This window comes from Bubalus kerabau, chromosome 4 (genome assembly GCF_029407905.1).
Source record: "Bubalus kerabau isolate K-KA32 ecotype Philippines breed swamp buffalo chromosome 4, PCC_UOA_SB_1v2, whole genome shotgun sequence".
Taxonomy (NCBI): Eukaryota; Metazoa; Chordata; class Mammalia; order Artiodactyla; family Bovidae; genus Bubalus; species Bubalus kerabau.
Genome location: NC_073627.1, coordinates 18,670,865 through 18,697,221, shown reverse-complemented (window position 1 = coordinate 18,697,221; position 26,357 = coordinate 18,670,865). Strand labels below are relative to the sequence as shown.

At 38.3% G+C, this 26,357-nt stretch overlaps 1 protein-coding gene across 4 annotated transcripts in view; it reads right to left on the bottom strand.

The window, feature by feature from the left end:
* The window catches only part of NSF (N-ethylmaleimide sensitive factor, vesicle fusing ATPase), a 148,313-nt gene that overhangs the window by 58,858 nt on the left and 63,098 nt on the right, over nucleotides 1-26,357 (bottom strand). For all 4 annotated transcript variants that reach the window (XM_055575627.1, XM_055575628.1, XM_055575629.1 and 1 more), the window contains exon 9: nucleotides 14,109-14,308. In XM_055575627.1, the coding sequence (XP_055431602.1) occupies nucleotides 14,109-14,308 (200 nt within the window). The remainder of the gene's footprint in view (nucleotides 1-14,108; nucleotides 14,309-26,357) is intronic.

The window sequence follows — 26,357 nt, the reverse complement described above, 5'->3', positions numbered from 1 at the left end:
CAGCAGGGCCTGGAAAGCTACAGTCCATGGAGTCACAGGAGTTGCACACGACTTAGTGACTCAGCACACACACACAAGAATCCAAGTAATTCTTCAAATATTTAGCTGATCCAAAATTGTTGACTCAATAATCCTTTCTTCATCAAGACACTATTTCTATCAGGCTTTATATTTTTACATATGATAGGTATTTTCAGCCTATACTATGGACAGTAGCAGCTGGGGCAAACTCTTTCTCTCCATACCTTTTTCTTCTTTATTATAACTGTCTTGGTTACTTTCAACCATGTTTGCTGCCCCATGATTATTAGAATCCTTCTACTAGAGTAAAAATATGTTCTCCAATTAAAAACAAACAAAAAGCCAAGTTTTGACTGAAATTGGATTTAATCTCTAAATTAGTTTAGGAAATACTGACATGTTTATTCAGTTCTAAATATATCTCTCCAACTATATAAGGCTTTTATGTCTCCCAATAAAGTTTTGTACTTTTTGTCATATAAATTTCTTCTTAAAGATTCCTATTTATGGTTTTTGGTTACAATCATAAAATGGGCTTTTCACATTATATTTCAGAAACAGTATATATGTAGAAATGATTATAATTTTTTGTATTTATTTTATATCTGACTACTTTACTCTTATTTATGCTTTTTTTTAGTTGATTTTTTTTTAATGTTCTATGTAGACAATCATATTATCTACAAGCACAACTTTGTGCCCTCCTACACAACAGGTATTCTTCTTGTGGGGTATGAGAAATTATTCCTGAACAAAGGCAAACAGAAGGAGAAAGAGAGGAACTAACAGATAAGAATTCAGATGCATGCAGGGCCACTTGAGCAGAAGGCTAAGGGGGCAATCCAGGCCCTATAAAGGGGATAATAAAATTTACCCAACATGAGAAACAACAGTTACAGTACTGTCACAATAGGGACTAAAATCCAGAAACAGGCCTTTCTAAAGAAGCAGAGAAGATCAAACACACACACACACAATTGCAAAAGCAGAATGCTCTTTATACAAGATGATTTTAATCCTGACTTTAGGATGGAAAAGGAGAAATATGCGGTTGGAAGGTCAGCGAGAAACACTGGAATGTAAATGAAGTGAACAGATTCTTTTAAGAGACTTTTGGTGACAGGAGTAGTGATGACTAAAAAAAAGTCTTAGGTTTGGTTACTGCCTGCAAATGGAAAGGGGAAGTAACAGCAAACGTTAATAAATTGCCTGTGATTATGATAAGAAAGCTAAGAAGGGAAAAGATGGAAGGGAAAAAATTTCTTTTTTAAATTTCTACCATGAGAAGACTGAAGTGTTAACAGGACATCTAGTTAGAAATGTCTTCAGGATAACAAGATATAAACTGAACAAAAGAGGATAGAAAGATAAATGTGAAAGTCACCTACAAATGGCAGAGTATAGCAGAAAATGAGATTCTGTAAGGAGATGAATCATATAATTAAGCTGGAGGAATATAAAAGCCAGACAGATTCTGGGCTACAGTACCAGAAGATGATTCCAGTAAAGTCAACCCAAAGAAAACAGGATCAGGGAAACATGACAAAGATGAAAGATGAAATGCTGTATCAGAAGGAGGAAGAAAAATGGTTCTAAAAATGACCTGAAGGAAATTGGAAAGGATCTAAAACACACCTGAATATATACTTAAAAAAAATAAAAACCAGATAAAACATAGTGTGATCAAGCAAGTCCACTCCTGGGTTTACAACAGCTCTGCTCGTAACTGCCCCAAACTAGAATCAACCCAAATGCCCTCTAGCGGGTGAGTGGATAAACAAACTATGGTACATCCACATGATGGAATATTACTCAAGAGTATAAAGGGATGTTTGATACATGTGACAACTAAGATGAAAGCTCAAAGGCCATATGCTGAGTGAAAGAAGCCCTTCTCAGAAGGTTACATACTATGGTCCCATTTATATGACACTTGAAAAGACAAAAGTATAGGGATAGACAACAGATCAGTAGTTACCAAGAGTTATTAGCAAAGAGACAGCACAGGTGAATTCTGCGAGGTGATGTAAATGTTCTGCATCTAGATTTTGGTGATTATTACATGAAACTATACACATGTCAAAATTCATAAAACGGTACACGTCAAAATTCATAAAATTCAGAAAAGTTAGTTTTACTTCATAATAAAAAATATAATATCTTATCACACATTCTATATTATTTGGAATACTGTTCATTCTTTAATGCATTCTTATGCAAGATGACAGTCATGTGTTCATCAAGGTTTTCAAAATTTAACTAAGCTTCATTATATTTTTTTTCCGGAATATAACTTACAAATTGTTCTCCTTCCACAATGTTTTAAAACTAAAGTCTGAAAAAATAACTTAATTTCTCAGTTATTGCCATATTTATTGAACAGTTATCTAAAGATAAATGATAGCTTGTTGCTTAAAAAAACTTCAACACCAACCTATTCACCTTTCTATCTGTAGAGAAGATAGAGAATGAAGAATTGAAACTACAATCTTAGCTTTGCCAAAAAATTCTAGACAGTACAGTATTAATTCTTGTTGTCTTCAATAAAAGACAAGGACACTCCTGTCTGTGACTGAAAAGCTGTGAGATTTTATGCTATTTTTTTTAAAGACACCTTTATTCAAGGTTGTCTGTCAATACAGCATAAAACAAAAAGCTGTTATAATGTATGAATTTTGCTGTCAATGTGCCTTATGTTACCACTGGAATCATGACTTCCTTCTCAGTCCAACCTCAAAAATCATCTGTATGGAAGGGAAGCCAGAGACAATAAGAACACTGTGCTTGATTTAATGATCACAGGAGCAATCTTCCCTAAACATAATTCAGTACAATTCTGACCTTTTCAGAACCTTGCTAATCTTGAGACTTGTCATCAGGTCCCTTCCCCCAACCTAGGGAGTACAATAACATCAATTTCTACAGGTGCGTTATTTAAAGGCAAGTTCTTATTGTAATAAATTAGGAATTGGGTAAGGAAGATGTCAAGATTAATGTTCACAGATTAATATAGCTGAATCATCAATAAACCCTTTACCAAAAAGTTTAAAGTTCCATAATGCAATCCTCTTCAATTCACTGACTTCTAGCTCTGTTCTTATCTGCAAAGTCTTCCCCCACAGAAACAGCTGATGCCATTGAGCCCCTGGCAACAGCCTTGGAAAATGGCTGTTCTATATTTAGCTAGTTTGACCTATATGCAAGTGTTCGTCTTTGTCAGCCTGGTCCGTCCAGAATCACAGAGGTGATGCTTTTCTTTATTATGTAACACATATATACTCTCCATGGGGTCATTAGCTGAATACACCAAGCCATTTCTGGGTGTAAGAATTGAGAAAAGTATATCAGAAAAACCTAGCTATGATTAATACTTGCCTAGAAATTCTTTGCCAACTCAGTTTTATTATTAAGTGTCATATTTAAACTGTCTGCAAGTTTCAAATCAGCAACAAAGATACCTACACGGTTATATAGAAACTATCACAACAGATCTTATAAAATGCTTCTCACCTGCACCTGATGTTTAATCCTCAGTATACCATTAGGGTCCATTAGAAACACAATTTTTGTTTTTAATTTTCTTTGTTAAGCAGTATTAATATTTATAAAAATTGATATTGCCTGTTTTTTTCCCCTAGAAGTCTGCTACAGGAACAAAAAGGGGGGAAATTTATTTATTTATTTTTTGGCTATGCCCCATGGCATGTAGAATCTTTGTTCTCCAACCAGTTATTGAACCTGTACCCCATGCTCTGGAAGTGCAGAGTCTTAACCATTGGACCACCAGAGAAGTTTCAGAAATCATGTTTTTTAAAAAATAGAACAAAACTCATTCTGGGAACTCCCTGGTGGTCCAGCGATTGGGACTCTGCACTCACCGGGCCCAGGTGAGATCCCTGGATAGGCAAACTAGGATCCCACAAGCTATACAGCACAGTCAAAATAAAATAAAATAAAATTCATTCTATCTTGCAATTACTGTATGGATCCATTGGATCTTTTTTATAAATCTAAGATATATTATGGAGAAGGCGGTGGCAACCCACTCCAGTACTCTTGCCTGGAAAATCCCATGGACAGAGAAGCCTGGTAGGCTGCAATCCATGGGGTCGCTAGGAGTCGGGCATGACTGAGCGACTTTACTTTTCACTTTTCACTTTCACGCACTGGAGAAGGAAATCGCAACCCATTCCAGTATTCTTGCCTGGAGAATCCCAGGGACAGAGGAGCCTAGTGGGCTGCCGTCTATGGGGTTGCACAGACTCGGACACGACTGAAGTGACTTAGCAGCAAGATATATTATGCTATTTCAACATTCTAGACATTATGTTATCATTACTCATCAATTAGTCCTAACTATGCTAAAAAAAGATTAAAATAATGAAAGAATGATGGTATTTCTCTGAAGGATGATGCAATAGTGAAATAAATATCAGATAACATCAACTTTCAGCATTTTTACTGTGTGCCCCAAAGTATTATATCTGCTTTCAAAAAGGTATAAAAGAAGTCTAGACACCATCCACTATCTTTGTTGCATGATTTTAGCTTTAACTGAACACAGTTCAGATTTTTTTATTCTATGGCTGTAATGGCAAAGAAAAGAAAATCAACAGAGGAAAACATTCTGCAATTATTGGATAAATCTAGATGAATACAAAGAGTGAGATAGCAGCACCTGAGATGCTAAGGAAGATGATGAAATGGATCACTCTAAGTAAATCTGACTATGTGCCTTTAGATGATGGTATCCTAATAGACTGTCTCAAACTCAAGGATGAATAAGACAACAGATGCTGAAGGCAGGTATTACAAAATAACAAGAAGAAATAGATGATGTAGACATTAAAAAATTAGACTGGTCATTAAAAAGCTGTATACAAACCTAAAAATAAAAATATTTTGCAATTATAGAGTGTCTGATGGCCATCCTCTTTTCAACAAAATTATAAGCCAAATTAAAAAAAAAATCTTCAAGTATTGTCTTGATGACACAAGAACCAGAAGTAATGATAAACTATAATCTATGACAGATGTCATTTGAAATTTACAATCAGTGTACAAGTTCATGCATGACAACTGATGAACAGTTACATTCAGAGGGTCCTGCCCATTTTGGATATATATTAGTATCTACTGATCAGTCAACAGTTGTCTTCAAAATCAAGAAAATATGGGATAAAAATTTGGTTTTCTATATTTAAGCTCTTACTAAATAGTTTAATAGTCTCTGCTTCCCTTTTTTATGTTTGTAAATGATCTGTAAATTAACTTACAAGTAATTTTTAAAAAGGAGTTCTTTCAATCCAGATAGTAAATGGTAATGACTATTTTTCGTGGTATTTTGAGCTGTACAAAGATATTTGAAACAAAAACTATTGTAGTGTTAGGGATGAAATCCCTCGTGGCTCAGACGATAAAGAATCTGAATGCAATGTGGGAGACCTGGGTTCGATTCCTGGGTAAGGAAGATCCCCTGGAGAAGGGCATGGCAACCCACTCAAGTATGCTTGTCTGGAGAATTCCATGGACAGGGAGCCTCTTGGGCTATGGTCCATGGGGTCGCAAAGAGTCAGACACGACTGAGCAACTGACACAAGGACACAAGGGATGAATGTAAAACTGAATTGGCTCCGGGACTGTCCTTAGAGTTGAGATCAGTTATTAGACTTGCAGTAATACACTAGGACCCAATGCAGCTGAGACAGCTAGAGACCTGAATATAAACAAGAACTTATTGGAATGCAGGGGAGAAAACCACCTTGGGTAAAACTGAAATGATTAAACACCCAACAAATAGATTTGAAGCAGTAGAAGTGCTGTTATAAAGGCAATGTTTAAAACTTATTTTTACCACCAACAAAAATTAGAAGAAGTAGAAAATGACAGAGTTTAATAGTACTAGATTAAAAAACCTGATGTTATTATGTTTCTGGTGTTATTCATATTGGCCCACGTACATCTGTTATTTATTTTAATGTCTAAGATGATATTCTATTTCCTACTGGGAAGAATCAAGATGTCTCTACTTTTTCCCCAACTGCATATAGTACAACCAACATTCTGATACATGTCATTTTGTGCATAAGTGCAAGAGTATTTCTCTAGGGTAGCTGTCTTGAAGTAGAGCACTCATGGGTCATGGGGTTTGTGCATCTTGACATACTCCTTTTCCTATTTGGAACCAGTCTGTTGTTCCATGTCCAGTTCTAACTGTTGCTTCCTGACCTGCATATAGGTTTCTCAAGAGGCACGTCAGGTGGTCTGGTATTCCCATCTCTTTCAGAATTTTCCAGTTTATTGTGATCCACACAGTCAAAGGCTTTGGCATAGTCAATAAAGCAGAAATAGATGTTTTTCTGGAACTCTCTTGCTTTTTCCACGATCCAGCGGATGTTGGCCATTTGATCTCTGGTTCCTCTGCCTTTTCTAAAACCAGCTTGAACATATGGAAGTTCACGGTTCACGTACTGCTGAAGCCTGGCTTGGAGAATTTTGAGCATTACTTTACTAGCGTGCGAGATGAGTGCAATTGTGCGGCAGTTTGAGCATTCTTTGGCATTGCCTTTCTTTGGGATTGGAATGAAAACTGACCTCTTCCAGCCCTGTGGCCACTGCTGAGTTTTCCAAATTTGCTGGCATATTGAGTGCAGCACTTTCACAGCATCATCTTTTAGGATTTGAAATAGCTCAACTGGAATTCCATCACCTCCACTAGCTTTGTTCGTAGTGATACTTCCTAAGGCCCACTTGACTTCACATTCCAGATGTCTGGCTCTAGGTGTGTGATCACACCATTGGGATTATCTGGGTCGTGGAGCTCTTTTTTGTACAGTTCTTCTGTGTATTCTTGCCACCTCTTCTTAATATCTTCTGCTTCTGTTAGGTCGATACCATTTCTGTCCTTTATTGAGCCCATTTTTGCATGAAATGTTCCCACACTATCTCTAATTTTCTTGAAGAGATCTCTAGTCTTTCCCATTCTGTTGTTTTCCTCTATTTCTTTGCACTGATCACTGAGGAAGGTTTTCTTATTTCTCCTTGCTATTTTTTGGAACTCTGCATTCAGATGCTTGTATCTTTCCTTTTCTCCTTTGCTTTTCACTTCTCTTCTTTTCACAGTTATTTGTAAGGCCTCCTCAGACAGCCATTTTGCTTTTTTGCATTTCTTTTCCATGGGGATGGTCTTGATCCCTGTCTCTTGTACAATGTCAGGAACCTCCGTCCATAGTTCATCAGGCATTCTATCAGATCTAGTCCCTTAAATCTATTTGTCACTTCCACTGTATAATCATAAGGGATTTGATTTAGGTCATACCTGAATGGTCTAGTGGTTTTCCCCACTTTCTCCAATTTCAGTCTGAATTTGGCAATAAGGAGTTCATGATCTGAGCCACAGTCAGCTCCCGGTCTTGCTTTTATTAACTATATAGAGCCTCTTACTTCTTATATAGGAGTTATTACAGAGAATTCATTATAGAAGATGCCAATTCTTAGTGGATTATACGGACTTTAAATATCTTCTCTAGTTTGAGACATTTGTATTTCGTGTAATTTGACAAAGAATTTTCTTTATATTAATGTAACCAAATTAACATTTTTTTCCATGTCTTTGATTTCTCTGTATTAATGAAATTCATTCCTAGAGTCAATTCTTAAAGCTTTTCCCTATTCTTCTTCTAAAACTTTTCTTTTGTAAGTTTTAATTTTGTTTTTTTGCAAATCCATTTTGTAATTTTGTATGAAGTGAGATAAGGACTACACTTTATCTTTCTCCACAAAGACAATGATCTCAGTCCCATTTATGGAACAGTATACTATTTCCCCTCTGATTTGTATTGCCACTTTTCACATAATAAGTTCCTCCTATGTTCCTCAGTTTCTTCGGTCTGTTTTTACATGCATATATAAAACTGTTTCAATTACTGGGCTTCCCTCAGTGGAAAAGAATCCACCTGTCAATGCAGGATACACGGTTCAATCTCTGGTCCATGAAGATCCCACGTGCTGTGGAGGAACTAACCCTGTGCATCACAACTACCGAGCCCACGCTCTAGGGCCCAGGAGTTGCACCTACTGACGCCTACATGCCTAGAGCCCACGCTCCACAACTAGAGAAGCCCTGCAGTGAGAAGCCCATGCACTGCACCTAGAGTAGCCCCAGATCACTGCACCTAGAGAACAGCCTTCGAAGCAACAAAGACCAGCATAGCCCTCCCCCAAAAGACAAATGTAGGAAAAAAGAGATTGTTTCAATTACTACAGCCTTCCAGTAAGTTCTGATACCTGAATAAGTAAGTTTTCATTATTCTCGAAAATTTCCATGACACTTCAAGCATCCAAATTAAAAAGTTGTTAAATTCCAAAAAATTCATGTTACTCTTGACTGGAAAAGCACTTACAGATTAATATGGGCAGAACTGTCATTTTTGTGATATGTTAGGATTCCCATATGAACATGTTCTATCTTACCATTTACTAGCTCTTGAAAATTCAAAACTGCTTATAATTTTATCCTTTATTTTTCCTGTTAAGATTTAATCCTAGTTACCTTATCATTCTGACTGCTGCTGTAAGTTAAATCTTTTTTAAAAGTTACATTTTCAGTGTCTTCACACTTTGAGTCATGTTATTCCCTTCCTGCTTGTTAAGTATTTGAGTTTTATTTATTCCTTCCTCAGCTCCCCCTCATGCCTTGAAAAGCTTGAGAACTATATACAATTTTCATATAAACATATGACTTAAGTTTTATGTTAATTAACATCAGCATCTTCTTCCCAAACAATACAAGGATCCTATATGAATTCAACCCACTTACCACATGGTTTGTTCTGTATTTTAGTTCTACCCTTAAAATATATATGTACTGATCATCATTATCATTTTGTACATTGAAAGCTTATTAAATTTTCCTCTTTTAAACCTTTTCATTGTGAAATTAGGCATACCCAGAGGGAAAGTTCCCCAAATGTGTATGCATGTCTGAAGGAATTGTCACAAAATGAGCATCCATGTAACCTTAACAGGAACTAGAATAGTGCCAGCATCCTGGCAGTGTCCCCTTACCACCATTCCCCAACACCCCTTACCCATCATGCCTCAAAGGCACCACAATCTGATTTTTATGGTAACTATTTCTTTCCTTTATAGTTTTACCAACTAAGGAACATGTATCATTAAACACTATACTTTAGTGGAGCTTTATATAAATGAAATCATACAGCACAGATGATCCTTTCTTGTCTGATTTCTTTTGCTCAACATTCATTTGTGATATCTACAAATATGAATAGCTATGTGTACAGCCAGGCTTCCCTGGTAGCTCAGCTGGTAAAGAATCCACCTGCAATGCAGGAGACCCTGGTTCAATTCCTGGGTTGGGAAGATCCACTGGAAAAGGGACAGGCTACCCACTCCAGCATTTTTGGGTCTCCCTGGTTGGCTCAGCTGGTAAAGAATCTGCAATGTGGGAGACCTGGGTTCAATCCCTGGATTGAGAAGATACCTGGAGAAGGGAATGGCTATACCCACTCCAGTATTCTGGCCTGGAGAATTCCATGGACTATATAGTCCATAGGTTGCCATAGTCTGTTTACTTTTATTATAATACAGTAATTTATTGTATATTTATATGACTGAATTCTAGGTTGACAAGTTACTCTCTTAAAAAAAGGCATTTAACTAATTTCTGATTTTCATCGTTTCTTTTGAGAAGACAAAGTGTGAAAGTGTAAGTCACTCAGTCATGTCCGACTCTTTGCAATCCCATGGACTATACAATCCATGGAATTCTCCAGGCCAGAAGACTGCAGTGGTAGCCATTCTCCAGGGGATTGACCCAACCCAGGAATTGAACCCAGGTCTTCTGCACTGCAGGCAGGTTCTTTACCAGCTAAGTCACTGAGAAGACAAGTGCCATCTATTTGTGCTTATTGAAAAATAATTCACTTTTTTCCTCTAGTTGTTTTTAAGATTTCTCTCTTTTTTTTTTTGTTTTCAGCTGTTTAATAATGATCATCTATACATGCAGAATTCTTTGGTATTTCTCTTGCTTGAGGTTCATATGCTGGAATCCATGGACTGATGTTCTTCAGCAGTTTTAGAAAATTCTAAACCTCTTTTTCTTCAAATACTGCTTTTGCTCTGTTCTCTTTCTCTTGACTTTTTGGAAATTTAAATATGTGCACTAGACCTTGTCATGGTTTTATCTCTATTGCCTTTCATCCTTTGTTTCTGGTTATTTTTGTTTAACATCTTTTGGTTCACTAATTCTCTCTTTGGATGTGTCTACTCTGTTGCTTCAATGTGAGTTAATTTACTTACTTTCTCATTCTCAGAATTTCCACTTGATTTTTTTTTTTAACATTTTCCAATGCTCTGCCAAAATTTTCAATCTTTTTTCTCTCTGAACGTGGTAAGTATACTTAAAATACTATATCTGAGAATTCCAATACCTTGAGGCCCAATTTCTATCACCTTTTGTTTTTCCTTGTGTGTGTTTATGTCTTTGTGTATCTGATTCCTTTTTATTATAAGCCAGGCACTGCATTTGCAAACTATAGAAGCAGTTTATGACCTTACATGACACTACCTTCCTCCAGGAAGGATGTACAATTCTGCCAAATGCTGGGGTCACTAATCGTTTAGGAACCCTCAGCCTAGTTTTAGAGAATGACACAATTCAAAGCTTATCTGTAGCCTCTGTAAGAGCATGTCTACTTCTGGTTAACATCTGCTCCTATGGCGTAGCCTTTCATGGTCCCAACTCAAAAGTGAGCAGGTTCACCAAGAGTCCCCTCTTTGTGGGCCATGGGCTCTAATCTCTTTTCCCCTTACATTCACTCACTAGCCAGTCAAAAGGGTTACAGAGCTGTTTAGCAACTCTCTCCAGAATTGGCTCATTTCTCCAGAGGAAGAGTGACCCCATACACTGGGACCTTTTCCCCCTGGGCCTCCATTCTCCCCATAGATCTTGTACGCTCTTGATGCCTCCAAGCAAAAAAATAAATAAAACTTTTCGTTGAGCCTTTCTGGTAGTGTTCAGTGGCAGGCACAATTTAAATTACCTAATCTGCAACTACCAGAAGTTAAAGTTCCAAATTTTATCTACATTTTCACCAATTTCATTGCTCACCATTGTTTCTAGTACCCAATCCACTCCTGGGTTCAATATTTTTCAGTCTCGAGTACATCCTGCTTCACATTCTTCCAACAAGCTTCTGTGACTTGTTGGAAGCTTCTAATAGTTAATTCTATTAGATTTTATCTGAAAAAATACCTTCATTCTATCTTACTCCTGAATGAGAATTAAACTGGATATAAAATTTTAAGTTGACAGTTATTTTCACTCAGCTCTGTGAAGATATCTTTCCACTGTATTCTGATCTCTCTTGCTATTGTTAAAAACTTTACTGTCAACATAATGGATATCTCTTTGGATGTCATCATCATTTCTTCATTGCTAATACTAAGACGTTTCTCTTTTTGCTTTGGCATTCTCCAGTTTCACTACAACGCATCTACATAGAAGTTAATTTTTACTTTTCCCATTTGAACTCATGGTGCTACATGAATTTAAGTATTTATAAATTCAAGATTTTAAAATCAATTCTAGAACGTTTTCAGCCACTCTATTTTTGAATATTGTCTCTATACTATTCTATTTGGGTTTCTTATTTTAGTTCTGTTATCTCAATTTCTCTTTCATACTTTCCATCTCTGTATCTCTCTGTGCCACATTCTGGGTGATTTCTTTAGATCTATTCTTCTGTTTATCACTTCTCTCTTCAGCTGACGCTACTGCTTATGCTGAACCTAATTGCTGCTGCTGCTGCTAAGTCGCTTCAGTTGTGTCTGACTCTGTGCGACCCCATAGACGGCAGACCACCAAGCTCCCCCGGCCCTGGGATTCTCCAGGCAAGAACACTGGAGTGGGTTGCCATTTCCTTCTCTAATGCATGAAAGTGAAAAGTGAAAGTGAAGTCGCTCAGTCGTGTCCGACTCTTAGCGACCCCATAAACTGCAGCCTACCAAGCTCCTCCGTCCATGGGATTTTCCAGGCAAGAGTACTGGAGTGGGGTGCCATTGCCTTCTCCAGCTGAATCTAGTTGCTGAGTTTTAAATTTTGATGATGTTTCTATTTATTGGAAATATTTTAGCTTTCCCTGTGAGAAGCTCCTGTAGCCTGGGTTTGGTGGAGGACCCTTTGGGGTGTTCTTTTATCTAACACCTCTATGTGGGATCATTAATCCAGGATTCATTTTAAAATTAACTTCCCAATTTGGGGACCTCAAAGTATATTGGTGGTGTGCATATGTATGTCTCCCCCTGCCACCTCCTAAGCATAAGCCAAAGACCCATGGTTTAGAATTGCCATGTGAGATTCCTTAGCTTCCACTCTAGAACCCAGGCATATAGTTGAACAATTCTGTCATTTCTCTGTGTTGGTAGGGAAATAATTTCTAGTCATTTCTCTCCACTGATGATACCGTCACTTTGGAGGTTCCAGTTCCTAGTCCACATCTTAAGTAAGTTCAAGGGCTCATTTTATGCCCCCTTGTTGTTGTTCAGTCACCCAGTCATGTCTAACTCTTTGCAACCCATGAACCGCAGCATGCCAAGCCTCGCTGTCCTTCACCATCTCCCAAAGTTTGCCCAAGTTCATGTCCAATGCACCAGTGAGGCCATCTAACCATTTCATCCTCTGACGCCCTCATCTTCTGCCTTCAATATTTTCCAGTGTCAGGGACTTTGCCAATGAGTCAGCTAGTGGATGCTAAAACCCAAAGGCACACATTACCAGCACCAAAAAAGGAAGCTCATTATCTTTAGCACTTTAATTTCCAGTTTTCTTTTAATTTCTGAAGACATTTCTTTCCCGATAGCTCAATTGTTCTTCTGAAAATATTTTAATTATATTTTACCCAGCATTTGAAGATTTTTGTATGTTTTCATGCTTTCTACTGTATTTCCAGAACCAGAAATCTCATGACATTGTTTTTCAACTTTTCTTTAATGAAACAAATACGTTAATACTAGTATATTAGTCAAGGTTTTCCAGAGAAACAGAATCAATACATCTATAGATGTATTCTATCTATTCTACTGGTGCTTTAAAAAATATATTTATTCTAGACCTAGATTTATCTTTTTACCTATCTAGAGATTAATTATAAGGAACTTGTTAACAGAATTATGGGAACTGACAAGTCTTACTATCTATACTGGGTGAGCTGGAGACACAAGAGAGCCAATGGTGTGGCTCTCTCATCCAAAGGCCTGTAAGCTTGAGAGCCAGGAAGGGTGGGTGTTTCAGTTTGAGTCTGAAGGCAGAAAAAAACTGATGTCCCAGCTCAGGGCAGTCAGGCAGAAGGAAATTCCCTCTTACTCAAGTGAGGGTAAGCCTTTGTCTTCTTTTCAGGTCTTCAACTGATGGCATATTAGCAAGGACAACTGCTTTACTCAGTCTACAGATTCAAATGGTAAACACAACCCAACCAAAACAATGTTTAACTGATGTCTGGGCACCCTAGGGCCCAGAAAACTAACACAAAATTAGCCATCCCAATTAGTAAACTCTGGTTTGATTTTTAGTTAATTTTATTTTATTTTTCTAAGACCCAAATCAAATTTTCCTTTGTGACCTAACAGCTTATATACCTGTCATTCTACAGCTGAGTTGGGTCAGTGGTAAGTAAACTAGCTTTCTGCACAAGAACTTTACACATACATAATTCTATAAGTCTCTTTATGGATTTAACTTCTCTCTTTTATGATAAATGAGTTCAAGACTCTAGAAATAATGTGGAACAAAAGTGTCACTTAAAAAGATATTCATGATATGTTTTGGGAAAACTTTTGGCTTATATCACCATCCATCTTTGTATTCTAAATGTGGATACTGACATCTGCTCACAACATGTAACTCTCCCATAATCCCAGCTTAGTGACATATCTCGGTTCTAGATAAATTTTACTTATAATTTCTTCAAACTGTAAATTATGGCAACACGTTTTACACCCAGAACTTTGGGTTTCAATCATCACATAAATGACAACAAACTTTTACTAAATTATATTAGCATTACCCTCCTTTGCTCCTCTTCAGCATCAGCAAAGAGTTTACGAATGTTAGCCTCTGACTCTCCCACATATTTGTTGAGAATTTCCGGCCCGTTGACCACTTTAGGCTCTCTTGCATTCAACATCTTGCCAATCTGTCGAGCCAACAGAGTCTTACCACAACCTGGAGGCCCATATAACAGGATGCCTTTAACATGTTTGCAGCCTAAAAGGAAAAGAGAACAGTCTTACATCAACTAAATAAGTAAGACATCAAAATTTCCTTTCTTCATATGCATGTTAGGAAAAATACAGCAATCGCATTAACATACATTAATATCCAGGTGCTATAAACATAACAAGAATGAACTAAAGCTCTTTTTAAAATAGAATATTCCACGAACAATTCCTACTCCAGTACCAATAGTTGAGGGGGAAAGCTGCCAATTAAAGGTCTTTGGAAAAGTATATCTGAATTATGATTTAGTTTAGAACAAATACTTTTAACTGTGAAAATGTCTCTTTGACTTAAATAGCTAATTAGGAACTATTACTTCTTTTTCATTATCCTTTACTTTAAAACTAGCAGGGGAAAAGAGAGATCTGTTTTCAGGCAAATTTAACTCAACACAAATCTATTATGATACAATAGCTATGGAAACTATATCTTAGTCATAGAAATTACAGGTCTGCCTGTCAATACAAGTACTGGAAGAAAGGGCAGACATGTCTGAGTTGGGTGGGGACTGAGCAATCCACAGGATCCAGATGGATGTTACAGACTTTGTGGATAAAGCTGAATGCCCTATTTCACAGGACTATGCCAAATGAGAAACCTGCTTTTTCAGAGCCACCAAGAAGAAAATGAAGCTTCCAAAGAACAGTATTCAATTCTTTTTAAGGCAACCATTGCTAAATGCATTAAAGGTATCATTAACAACAAAAAAAATAGCAAGACTGAATGACTTAAGACTCCCTAGAATTTCTTGAGCTCACTCTATGCAAGCATTTACTCCATTTCTGAAGATTAAGAGGAACTTTGGTTTCTGTTTATTCACTCTAGGAATTCTCATCTATCTTGCAGTTTCGGTTCTAAATAAATTTTACTTACAATTTCTTCAAACTGTAAATTATGACAACACGTTTTACACCAGAACTTTGGGTTTCAATCATCACATAAATGACAACAACACTTAAGATGCTTGATTCTTTTCTTATGAGTTTCTTTATACTACACCAAAAAAGCACTCTGTGAAATAATAAAGTCTTAGATTTCAAGTGTTACACTCAAAACTACAGGTGAACAGGAAATTTTCTGGAAATGGAATATAGTTAAGTTTTTATGGAAAATGTTCTCATTTGGAATGAAACCTTAAAAATCTCTATCTTTAAGAAAATTATGACAATATATTTAATGACTCACATAAAGAAAACCACAAGATTCAACCAACTCTAACTAGAAATTTTAGATTCTAAGGAGGAAGATACTTGGTGTTGCCTGTATGGCCACAGCTTCTTTGTTTCAGAAAGGGACTCCCTTTTAAATTCTTGAAAGTGATGAGATCTATGCTTATGGTTAGAATTTTAGAGACAAGGGGAACTTAGTAGAAACATATGAAGGCTTAGATTATTAACCTTCTCATCAAGAGTAAGTTCATGTTTCAAGAACTGTAGCCTATAAAATGTCTTTGCCCTTGTCCCACCCTTGGGGCATAAGGGGTAAGGAGATAAGGGGATAAGCCTTGAGCTTCTCCTAGAGGCCAGCACCACCAGGCACCCTCAGGATCCAATCTACTGGGACACATCTGAAGTGAACTCTGAAAGTTCACTTCAGTTCAGTCGCTCAGTCCTGTCTAACTCTTTGTGACCCCATGGACTGCAGCACGCCAGGCCTTCCTGTCCATCACCAATTCCCAGAATTTACTCAAACTCATGTCCACTGAGTTGGTGATGCTACCCAACCATCTCATCCTCTGTTGTCCCCTCCTCCCACCTTCAATCTTTCCCAGCATCAGGGACTTTTCAAATGAGTCAGTTCTTCGCATCAGGTGGCCAAAGTATTGGAGTTTCAGCTTCAGCATCAGTCCTTCCAATGAACACCCAGAACTGATCTTTAGGATGGACTGGTTGGATTTCCTTGCAGTCCAAGAGACTCTCAAGAGTCTTCTCCAACACAACAGTTCAAAAGCATCAATTCTTCAGCTTTTTTTTTTTCCTCAGGTGCTCAGCTTTCTTTACAGTCCAACTCTCACATCCACACATGACTACTGGAAAAAACATAGCCTTGACTAGACTGACCTTTGTTGGCAAAGTAATGTCTCTGGCTTTTAAGTAAGCTGTCTAGGTTGGTCATAACTTTTCTTCCAAGGAGCAAGCGTCTTTTAATTTCATGGCTGAAGCCACCAGCTGCAGTGATTTTGGAGCCCCTCAAAAATAAAGTCTATCACTATTTCCACTGTTTTCCCATCTATTTGCCATGAAGTGATAGGACCAGAAGCCATGATCTTAGTTTTCTGAATGTTGAGCTTTAAGCCAACATTTTTACTCTCCTCATTCACTTTCATCAAGAGGCTCTGTAGTTCTTCTTCACTTTCTGCCATAAGGGTGGTGTCATCTGCATATTTGAGGTTATTGATATTTCTCCTGGCAATCTTAATTCCATCTTATACTTCATCCCGTCCAGTGTTTCTCATGATGTACTCTGCATATAAATTAAATAAGCAGGGTGACAATATACAGCCTTGACATACTCCTTTCCCTATTTGGAACCAGTCTGTTGTTCCATGTCCAATTCTAACTGTTGCTTCCTGACCTGCATACAGATTTTTCAGGAGGCAGGTCAGGTGGTCTGGTATTTCCATCTCTTTCAGAATTTTCCACAGTTTGTGATGATCCACACAGGCAAAGGCTTTGGCATAGTCAATAAAGCAGAAGTTGATGTTTTTCTGGAACTCTCTTGTTTTTTTGATAATCCAATAGATGTTGGTAACCTGATCTCTGGTTCCTCTGCCTTTTCTAAAACCAGCTTGAACATCTGGAAGTTCACAGTTCACGTACTGTTGAAGCCTGGCTTGGAGAATTTTGAGCATTACTTTACTAGAGTGTGAGATGAGCGCAATTGTGCGGTAGTTTGAGCATTCTTTGGCATTGCTTTTCTTTGGGAACTCTGGAAACTGGCTCATAATCTTCCACTCCAAGCCAACCACTACTGTTTGACTTAAAACTATTTGTAAAAAACCATAGCAGAGAAAAATGGAGGTGGTGGGAATGAAACAGGCACAAGGGGAGAAGACCCAGAAAGGAGAAAACAAAGACATACTTAACACCTACAAAGTACCAAAGCTTAGCCCCATCTCCAGTCTCTTAACCTTCTCCAAGTTTCTCAACTTCCTCCTAACCACACTTCCTTCCAGTTAAGCCATACTTTCTTTCAAGGACTCTTGCTTCCTTGGCATTCTTACATTTCTGTTATACCTACCTCAGGAGCCCTGAACACAATATGACTTTATTGCACCTAAACATTGGTCACAGAGCAAGACCAGAGAAAATTACACCACTATGCTGACTGATATCCTAAGAGCTTCATGCTATCTGATTTCAGCTCTACTCTCACTGCTTCCTCAGTATTGCATGCCACCCCTCACTCGTTTCTGTTAATCTCCCATTCTCCTTAGTAATTATCCAGATCGTCACTGTTCTCAAGTGCTACCCATGTCATTAATTCTTAGAAATGATTTAGATTTCTACTTTGCACATTAAAAAAAAAAAAATCTATCAAGTATGAATTCTGTTTAGCTCCCTGCTTCCTCTTTTTTCTTTTTTTTAACACTGCAAATGTATTATCTAACAGTTCTTTAAGTCATAAGTTTGAGTAGCTCAGATCCATTTTTCATAAGACTGAAATCAAGGTGTGAGTCAATGGGGTTTTGGGTAAAATCAGTTTCCAAGTATACTCAGGTTGTTGATAGAATCCATTTTCTTGTGACTGTAAGACGGCAATTCCTGTTTCTTTGCTGGCTGTCAGCTGGGGGTTCGTCTTTTCTCCCAGAGGCTGCCTGTTTTCTTTTGATACTTTCCACGTGGTCTCCCTCCAGTAAGTGACTGAGTTTCTCTTACGCTTCAGATCTCTTGAGCTTCTTTTTCTGACACATCTCTCTCTTCTGCCTTCCTCTTCTGCTTTAAGCTACCTTCTGTGATTATGTTAGGTCCACCCTGATAATTCAGGTTAATCTCCCTATCTTTTGACATGATTATTAGTAACCTTAATTACATATCCAGACTCTCTTTGCATCCCTGCTTCTTTATCTACAGATTTATCTGCAGACATCTCCATTCTCAACTTCAGCAACTGTTCTCAGAGGAGGAGTTTCCTTCCTCTTCTCCAAGGTTTAAATCTCAATTATTTGTCCTTATACTTTCTTCTCTACTAGACTGTGAACTATTCAAGGCAGGTGCTGTCTCATCAATTCTGAATTGCAAACACTCAGCATTAATATCTAGCACATAATATATACTCAATAAATAGGTGAACAAGTAAATTGTTGACATCTTTCCTACAAAACTCAGAGAAAATGGGGGGCAAGAAGATGATTTTTTTAAAAAATTATTTGAAGCTCTTATTTGAAAGTATTTATTTTGTATTTGAAGCTCTCCACAAAAGTATTTACTTTAATGGCTAAGATAATTTAAATACCTAAAAAAAAATGCCTTTGGAAACACTGGGACTTTACAAATTTGGCCAAACTACATAATATCTAAGTACTAGATTTTTAACTCTGTAACTGTTTTTGTATGTGGGAAATGCTCAATTTAATATGTTTTGAATTAAATTAACTCAGATGTTATGAAACGATTAACCCACAAGATATTACCATGAAATTTGAAAGAAAGAGATAAAACGTACATCCATGGAACTTATATATAATCTATAATACAGATCTGTGAAATTATAGAATCTGTTCAATATAACATCAACAGGAATGTCATAAAAGCTCTAATCTGCATTAAAACCATCATTCTACCATCTTTTTTAGGATGCCAAGAAAGCACATCAAAAAATATACACTTACATGTGAAGATTTTAAAAAATCCACTTCCACAAAGGAAGCAGTTACCTGAATAAGCAGTGGAAATGGGACTTTGTTATTACTATTATTATCATAGCCTTTTCAACTTATTAAATAAGCATTGGTCTCTAATTTTAAATGAGTCATAAAACTCTTCATAAGTAATTCCATTCAACAAAAGTGTATTAAGCTCCTGTTTGGACTAGGCACGAAACGAGGTGTTTGGGATAGAAACATGAAAAAGGCAGTCCATACCTGCAGGGCATTTCTGATTTAGTAGGAAAGACAGAAATAAAAATAAGTTATCTACAATATAATATGACATTATCAGAGATGTGCATGAAATGTTTTTGGAACCTAGCCAAGAGAGACTGATCTTGCCAGGGTGATGGCAGAAAATTAGGGATGGGCACAGGGGAAGGGATAACACAGAGTCTGGGCCTTGGAGGATGGCTTGAGGTTCCTAGTTGGGCAAAGGAAGGGAAATGGCAGCCTAAAGACAGAGACCAGCATTAGATCAGGCATGGCGGCATGGACCTAGAAGCTGTCCTCTCAAGACAGCCAGTCATCCCTTCCGTGGCTGGGAGCCTTGGAGGTGAGTGCCTGAATACAAGGTTGACAGGTTCCCAACTAAGACAGGCCTCAACACCATGCCAGGAGTTTTTAATCTGTTTTGTAAAAACCCAGAGGTTTCTAATCAGGGAGGCTACATAATGAGATGTGTGTTTAAAAGCTAACTCGGGTGGCAGAGCAGAGGAAGGACTAGAGAACAAAGACCAGAGGGTGGGAGTCTAGCTGGAGGAATGTTCTTAACCTTTTTCTGGGGACACTGCCTCACTGTCTGGCTTTGGGTTTTTTGCCAATTAAGCCTTCCTATCCCTCCAAGTCCTTTGGAAGCACATGAACAATTGGGTTGAGAGGCCTCAGAAGGCTGCCTCCCTACTGATGCCCCAGCTTTCCCCTGAGCTTCTCCAGAACATGAAGGCCTAGCACTGATGCTGGGAGCCTCTGATCTCTGACCGCTAGACTGTCTGACTGCCAAGCTGTACTGATTGCTGTTACTTTTTTTTCCCTTTATGTCTTACATGCCCCCTCACTACTCAGAGATCAGTTCCCTGAGTTAGGGAACTACATAGCAAAGGGCAGGCACAGAGGAAGGAGATATCAGTGGAACTAACTTGTTTAAAATGTCATGTTCTCTCATTCTATCCCTTACTTTTTTTCCCATGGAATAGTCTAGTGGACCTCCCTAGAAAAATGCCCATGTACAAAAATTTGTATGCAGTTTTGAGAAGATTCTTATATCCTCTGAGGTCCAGGCATGGAATTCAAATTAAAAATCCCTGAGTACTACAGAAGTAATCCAGACAAGAGACCAGAAATGGGAAGAGGCAACAACTGTTTGCAACTCCTACAGCTCAATTCCAGAAAAATAAATGACCCAATCAAAAAATGGGCCAAAGAACTAAATAGACACTTCTCCAAAGAAGACATACAGATGGCTAACAAACACATGAAAAGATGCTCAACATCACTCATTATCAGAGAAATGCAAATCAAAACCACTATGAGGTACCATTTCACACCAGTCAGAATGGCTGCGATCCAAAAGTCTACAAGCAATAAATGCTGGAGAGGGTGTGGAGAAAAGGGAACCCTCTTACACTGTTGGTGGGAATGCAAACTAGTACAGCCACTATGGAGAACAGTGTGGAGATTCCTTAAAAAACTGGAAATAGAACTGCCTTATGAATCCAGCAATCCCATTTCTGGGCATACACACTGAGGAAACCAGAATTGAAAGAGACACGTGTAGCCCAATGTTCATCGCAGCACCGTTTATAATAGCCAGGACATGGAAGCAACCTAGATGTCCATCAGCAGATGAATAGATAAGAAAGCTGTGGTATATATACACAATGGAGTATTACTCAGCCATTAAAAAGAATACATTTGAATCAGTTCTAATGAGGTGGATGAAACTGGAGCCTATTATACAGAGTGAAGTAAGCCAGAAAGAAAAACACCAATACAGTATACTAACGCATATATATGGAATTTAGAAAGATGGTAACAATAACCCTGTATACAAGACAGCAAAAGAGACACTGATGTATAGAACAGTCTTTTGGACTCTGTGGGAGAGGGAGAGAGTGGGATGATGTGGGAGAATGGCATTGAAATATGTATAATATCATATATGAAACGAGTCACCAGTCCAGGTTCGATGCACGATACTGGATGCTTGGGGCTGGTGCACTGGGACGACCCAGAGGGATGGTATGGGGAAGGAGGAGGGAGGAGGGTTCAGGATGGGGAACACATGTATACCTGTGGCGGATTCATTTCGATATATGGCAAAACCAATACAATACTGTAAAGTTAAAAAATAAAAAAAATAAAAAAGACTTGTTGAAAGCTTAGAAAAGATATCAGAACTCCTGGTTCAATATTTTTGAATGTTTGCTCTGGGCACATGAAAAGCCTCCAAAAGCTTTAAGCAGAGGAATGTGACAAGAGGGACAAATGCTCCAGAGACAGAGGATGAGGCCTGGAAAGAGAACATGTGATGTAAAAATCAGGAGGTTCATGCTGATCTAGGTCAGATCATTTGGGGCTGAGGTAGGAGAAGGAAGCCAAGTAGTGTAGGCAGGAACAGACAAGAGGTAACACTTTTCAGAACTCTGGCAACCTAGAGGGGGGATTTAAGGAGAGGTGTAAGGAAACTTCTTCTGAGACTAGTGAAGTAAAGAGAAGAGGAAGTGAGCTGAGGTTCCGCCTGCTGGGTTTTGTTTATCACCTGAAGTAGGGGCTGAGGTCATCTAAAGAATGCAGGATGAGGAGATGGCACTGGTAAACATGTGAAAATTTGGAAAGAATGTGAGGAACTGGGGAAATGTGTGAGAAAGTGGGCTTGAGCAGACAGATGCCACTGGATAAGTGAACTCAGCATAGGAAAGTCAGGTCGCTGAGGAACTCTCCTCTTTGTTGTAATTATATAAGCAACTTAGAGTGTGAGGTAAGGTGTAGGTTCTTACTCAGTTGTGCAAATACAAATTTTATTAAAGCTGGCATAAGAATCTTGACTTTTGGGGTTTTAACCAATTTTTTTCCAAAACTGAATCTTAAAACTTTAGCATTGCAGGGTAAATAAAATTACCACAAAAAAACCCAAAACTACCCCAAAATCCAAAACTACCACGTGGCCTGTTCTCACCATTCTCCCTCTAATTTCCACAAAGTTTGAGGCTTTAATTTTCATTTCTAAATCATTTGCATCTTTTCTCCTTCCTCCATAATTTATGGACTAATAGTATAAGCAAAAGAGACACTGATGTATAGAACAGTCTTTTGGACTCTGTAGGAGAGGGAGAGGGTGGGATGATGTGGGAGAATGGCATTGAAATATGTATAATATCATATATGAAATGAGTCGCCAGTCCAGGTTCGATGCACGATACTGGAAGCTTGGGGCTGGTGCACTGGGACAACCCAGAGGGGTGGTATGGGGAGGGAGGTGGGAGGAGGGTTCAGGATGGGGAACACATGTATACCTGTGGCGGATTCATTTCGATATATGGCAAAACCAATACAATATTGTAAAGTTAAAAAATTAAATTAAATTAAAAAAAATAGTGCCAAAGCATTTCTTCTCATTTCCTGAGTTGTTAATTAACTGCTTATTTTAATAACTGCTTCTGTTAATCTCTTCCTAAAAACACCTAATTTTTATCTGGATGAGGCACAAATATAACACTCCTGGTTATAGTACCATAAAGGAAGGTGGTAATGAAAACCATAATTCAGAATGGCCCAAACTGGCTTTACATACTTGGTTTTGGAATTTAAGTTGCTAATTATATCTGAATATAGGAGTAAATGAAGTTTTGGGACTATGTTCTTTGACTCATTCAACAAGTGTTACATTAAGATGAGGTTGTTCTCTTCTGATTATTTCTCTTTCCTCAGTGAAATTAAAGATTCCAAATTATCAGCTGCTGGTGAGGATGGAATGAGGCAAGAGGTAATGTTGGATGTTTGTGGAGAATGGAGACGAACTAGTCCTCTCAGAGAGGCGGGAAGGAAATTGACAAGACTAAGGAAATACATCCCTTCTAGGCCTCTTGGCTAAGATCAGGTATAGACTAAGGGGATATAGAAGGAATGCTAGGAAACACTGATTCCAAGATATACTGATGCTTGCTTGATATTTGGTTCTTAAATTTAAAGTGAGGTCAAACATCATGGTTTTGTGTTTTTCTGAAGCCATATTCAAGTCTGGGTACTGGCACAGAGTAAGCAGGTAGCTGAGAAACACTTGACACACAGAACATGAGGAGCAAGGCCGTTAAGGGCGTACCATAGGAGGGTAAAGGGCTTCTGCAATGGCTCAGCAGGTAAAGAATCCACCTGCAAATGCAGGAGACACAGGAGATGTGGGTTCAATCCCTGGATCAGGAAGATCCCCTGGGGAAGGAAATGGCAACCCACTCCAGTATTGTTGCCTGGAAAATCCCACAGACAGAGGAACCTGGCGGGCTACAGTCCATAGGATTGCAAAGAGTCGGATGCAACTGAGCATACACAGAGGCGGGTAAAGGTGGTAGACCATGGAATCTAAGCTGGGTAGAGATGACAAAACAGCTGGGAAGTAACAGAGTAAATTAACTGGAAGGTCCCATAGGACTGAACTTGCTGGAGTAGGGGTGAGACGTAGGCTAAAAGAAAGCAAGGAGGAAATGGGAGGTGGCTAGAAAGCAAGAGGCTTAAAACTGAGCTCCCCAAAGTCGTGGTTATTAGTCATGGTGCAGTCTAGGGTATGACCAAAGGAAGTGTCTGAGATGGAGTCAAAGAAAAGTTAAATGGAAATGAGGACTCTAAAGAACTGTGAAGATAGACTGTTAGACAAATCACCAACAAAGATACTAAAGTCACCAGTGACACACAGAAAAATAAAACAATCAAGATTACAGTTAGAGGAGCAAGTAAGCCAGACAAGTTCTTTATCTGGCCCCCCTGTTCATTCTTCTCTAGCAGGGCTATTCCTGTTCTCTTCCATTTTGTTCTCCATATGTTAGGGACAATGAAAAGTATTAACGTCTATTATTGTAAAATTAATGCCTATTATTGTCTATTATTTTACATCATTATGTAAAAGCTATTAATAAAGGTACAAATAATGTTAAATGCCAGTGACATAAATACAGCAAATGGTAATGCCATTGTTTACTAAGGATTTAAGCAAATATGACACTGGAAAGTCACTGTAAGACTATATTCTGTAAATAATTTAGTGTAAGGATTATTTGTATATCATTCTAGAGCTCTTGTCATAAGGAATTTTTAATGATTTGCTAGAATATGAACCGCAAAGCTGAATTTCAATTATATTTCACAATGGATATTTGTCAAATGGATGAAAGTACAGCTTGTGGTCAGGCACCAGATAGGTGAAGAATGACTGGTTTAAGCGCATTAGAAAATAAATCATGTGAAAAATCTCTACAGAATGCTAAAAATTACTAACTCAGAGTCCCATTTTTCTGACCATTGATTCTCAGACTTAGATTTCTAAAGCTATTATAGCTAATCAACTTTTTTAAAAACAACAACTGGAGATTAGTGTTGTCATTGGGTTGCTTAGCTTTTATTTTGCAAGGTAAAGATTTCTTAAGCAAACAAAAATATCAAACCTGACAACTTCTGTCACCACCATAAGAAAATATATTGTACTATCAAAAGGTAGTTTGGACATATAATCTCAGAATGAAGAAGAGTTTTTTGTATTAGACTCAAGAGTGAGTGCTCTGGAGTCAGCTTGTGTGGGTTCAAGTCCTGGTTCTTCCACTTATAACTGGAAATAATAATAGCAACTACATCAGAATATTATTATGACGATTAAGGCACTTAGAAAGAGCTCATGCTGCTGCTGCTAAGTTGCTTCAGTCGTGTCCGACTCTGTGAGACCCCACAGACGACAGGCCACCAGGCTCCTCCGTCCCTGGGATTCTCCAAGCAAGAACACTGGAGTGGGTTGCCATTTCCTTCTCCAAGAAAGAGCTCATAAATAGGCTTTAATTAATATTAGCTTATTTTTTTTTATCACCTTGCTGTGCAGGAGTTATGAGATCCAACCAGACTGCCAACTGGTAGGTGAGAATTAAATCACTGTTGCTGCTAAGTCGCTTCAGTCGTGTCCGACTCTGTGCAACCCCATAGACGGCAGCCCTCCAGGCTCCCCCATCCCTGGGATTCTCCAGGCAAGAACACTGGAGTGGGTTGCCATTTCCTTCTCCAATGCATGAAAGTGAAAAGTCAAAGTGAAGTCGCTCAGTCGTGTCCGACTCTTAGCGACCCCATGGACTGCAGCCCACCAGGCTCCTCCATCCATGGGATTTTCCAGGCAAGAGTACTGGAGTGGAGTGCCATTAGGTGACTGTAAAGCCTGAAAATAAATAAAGATCTTGCTTGTGAAATTCTTTCTGAGACTGACTACTGTGACCATCTGGCCCCTTAAACACTTTATCTAAAACACCATCGTCACTGGGACACTGCAAATTACAGGACTCATTCCACTGATGAACCGCAAAATCCAAATTTACACTGTAGTAAATCAGTTGTAACAGCACTTTCACAAAGATTTTGCTAGTGTTCAGCAGGGCAGGATTCTCCGTAGCTTTAGCTTCTCTTTCCAGGTGGATTACTATCAGAGTCAATCCTCCCTGCTCCTCTTATGCCTTAAGCAAGATTCAATTCATACCAACTTCTCAAGCCTTCCAACCTCATTAAGGGCAATATGTAGCTCCATCCATAAAAACCAAGCTACCACTGACTATCACTTTCACATGTATACACCTTTCTAACATCTCTTTCCCCAACCTGTTCTATTATAATAAGCATGTTTCTTCTTCAAAGTTCCCCTTATCACCCCAATTGCACCGATTCTCACAGTCCTTAACTATCAGATATTAGAAAGCTGCCACTCTGTGGCACTCACCTGGGATGATCTGGTTCTGTTAAGATGAACTGGGGCTATTTCTGGGTATTTCACTCAAAAGGACATTTGCAATGCTAGATAACCACTGCCCATCCTTTGTCTCTTAGTTTGAGGTAGCTTAGTATGATATACACTTCTGATTCTAACTTTCACTCTCTTAGTTAAATTAGCAATTCTCCAACCACGTACAAATGTGTAACACTGTTTGAGCC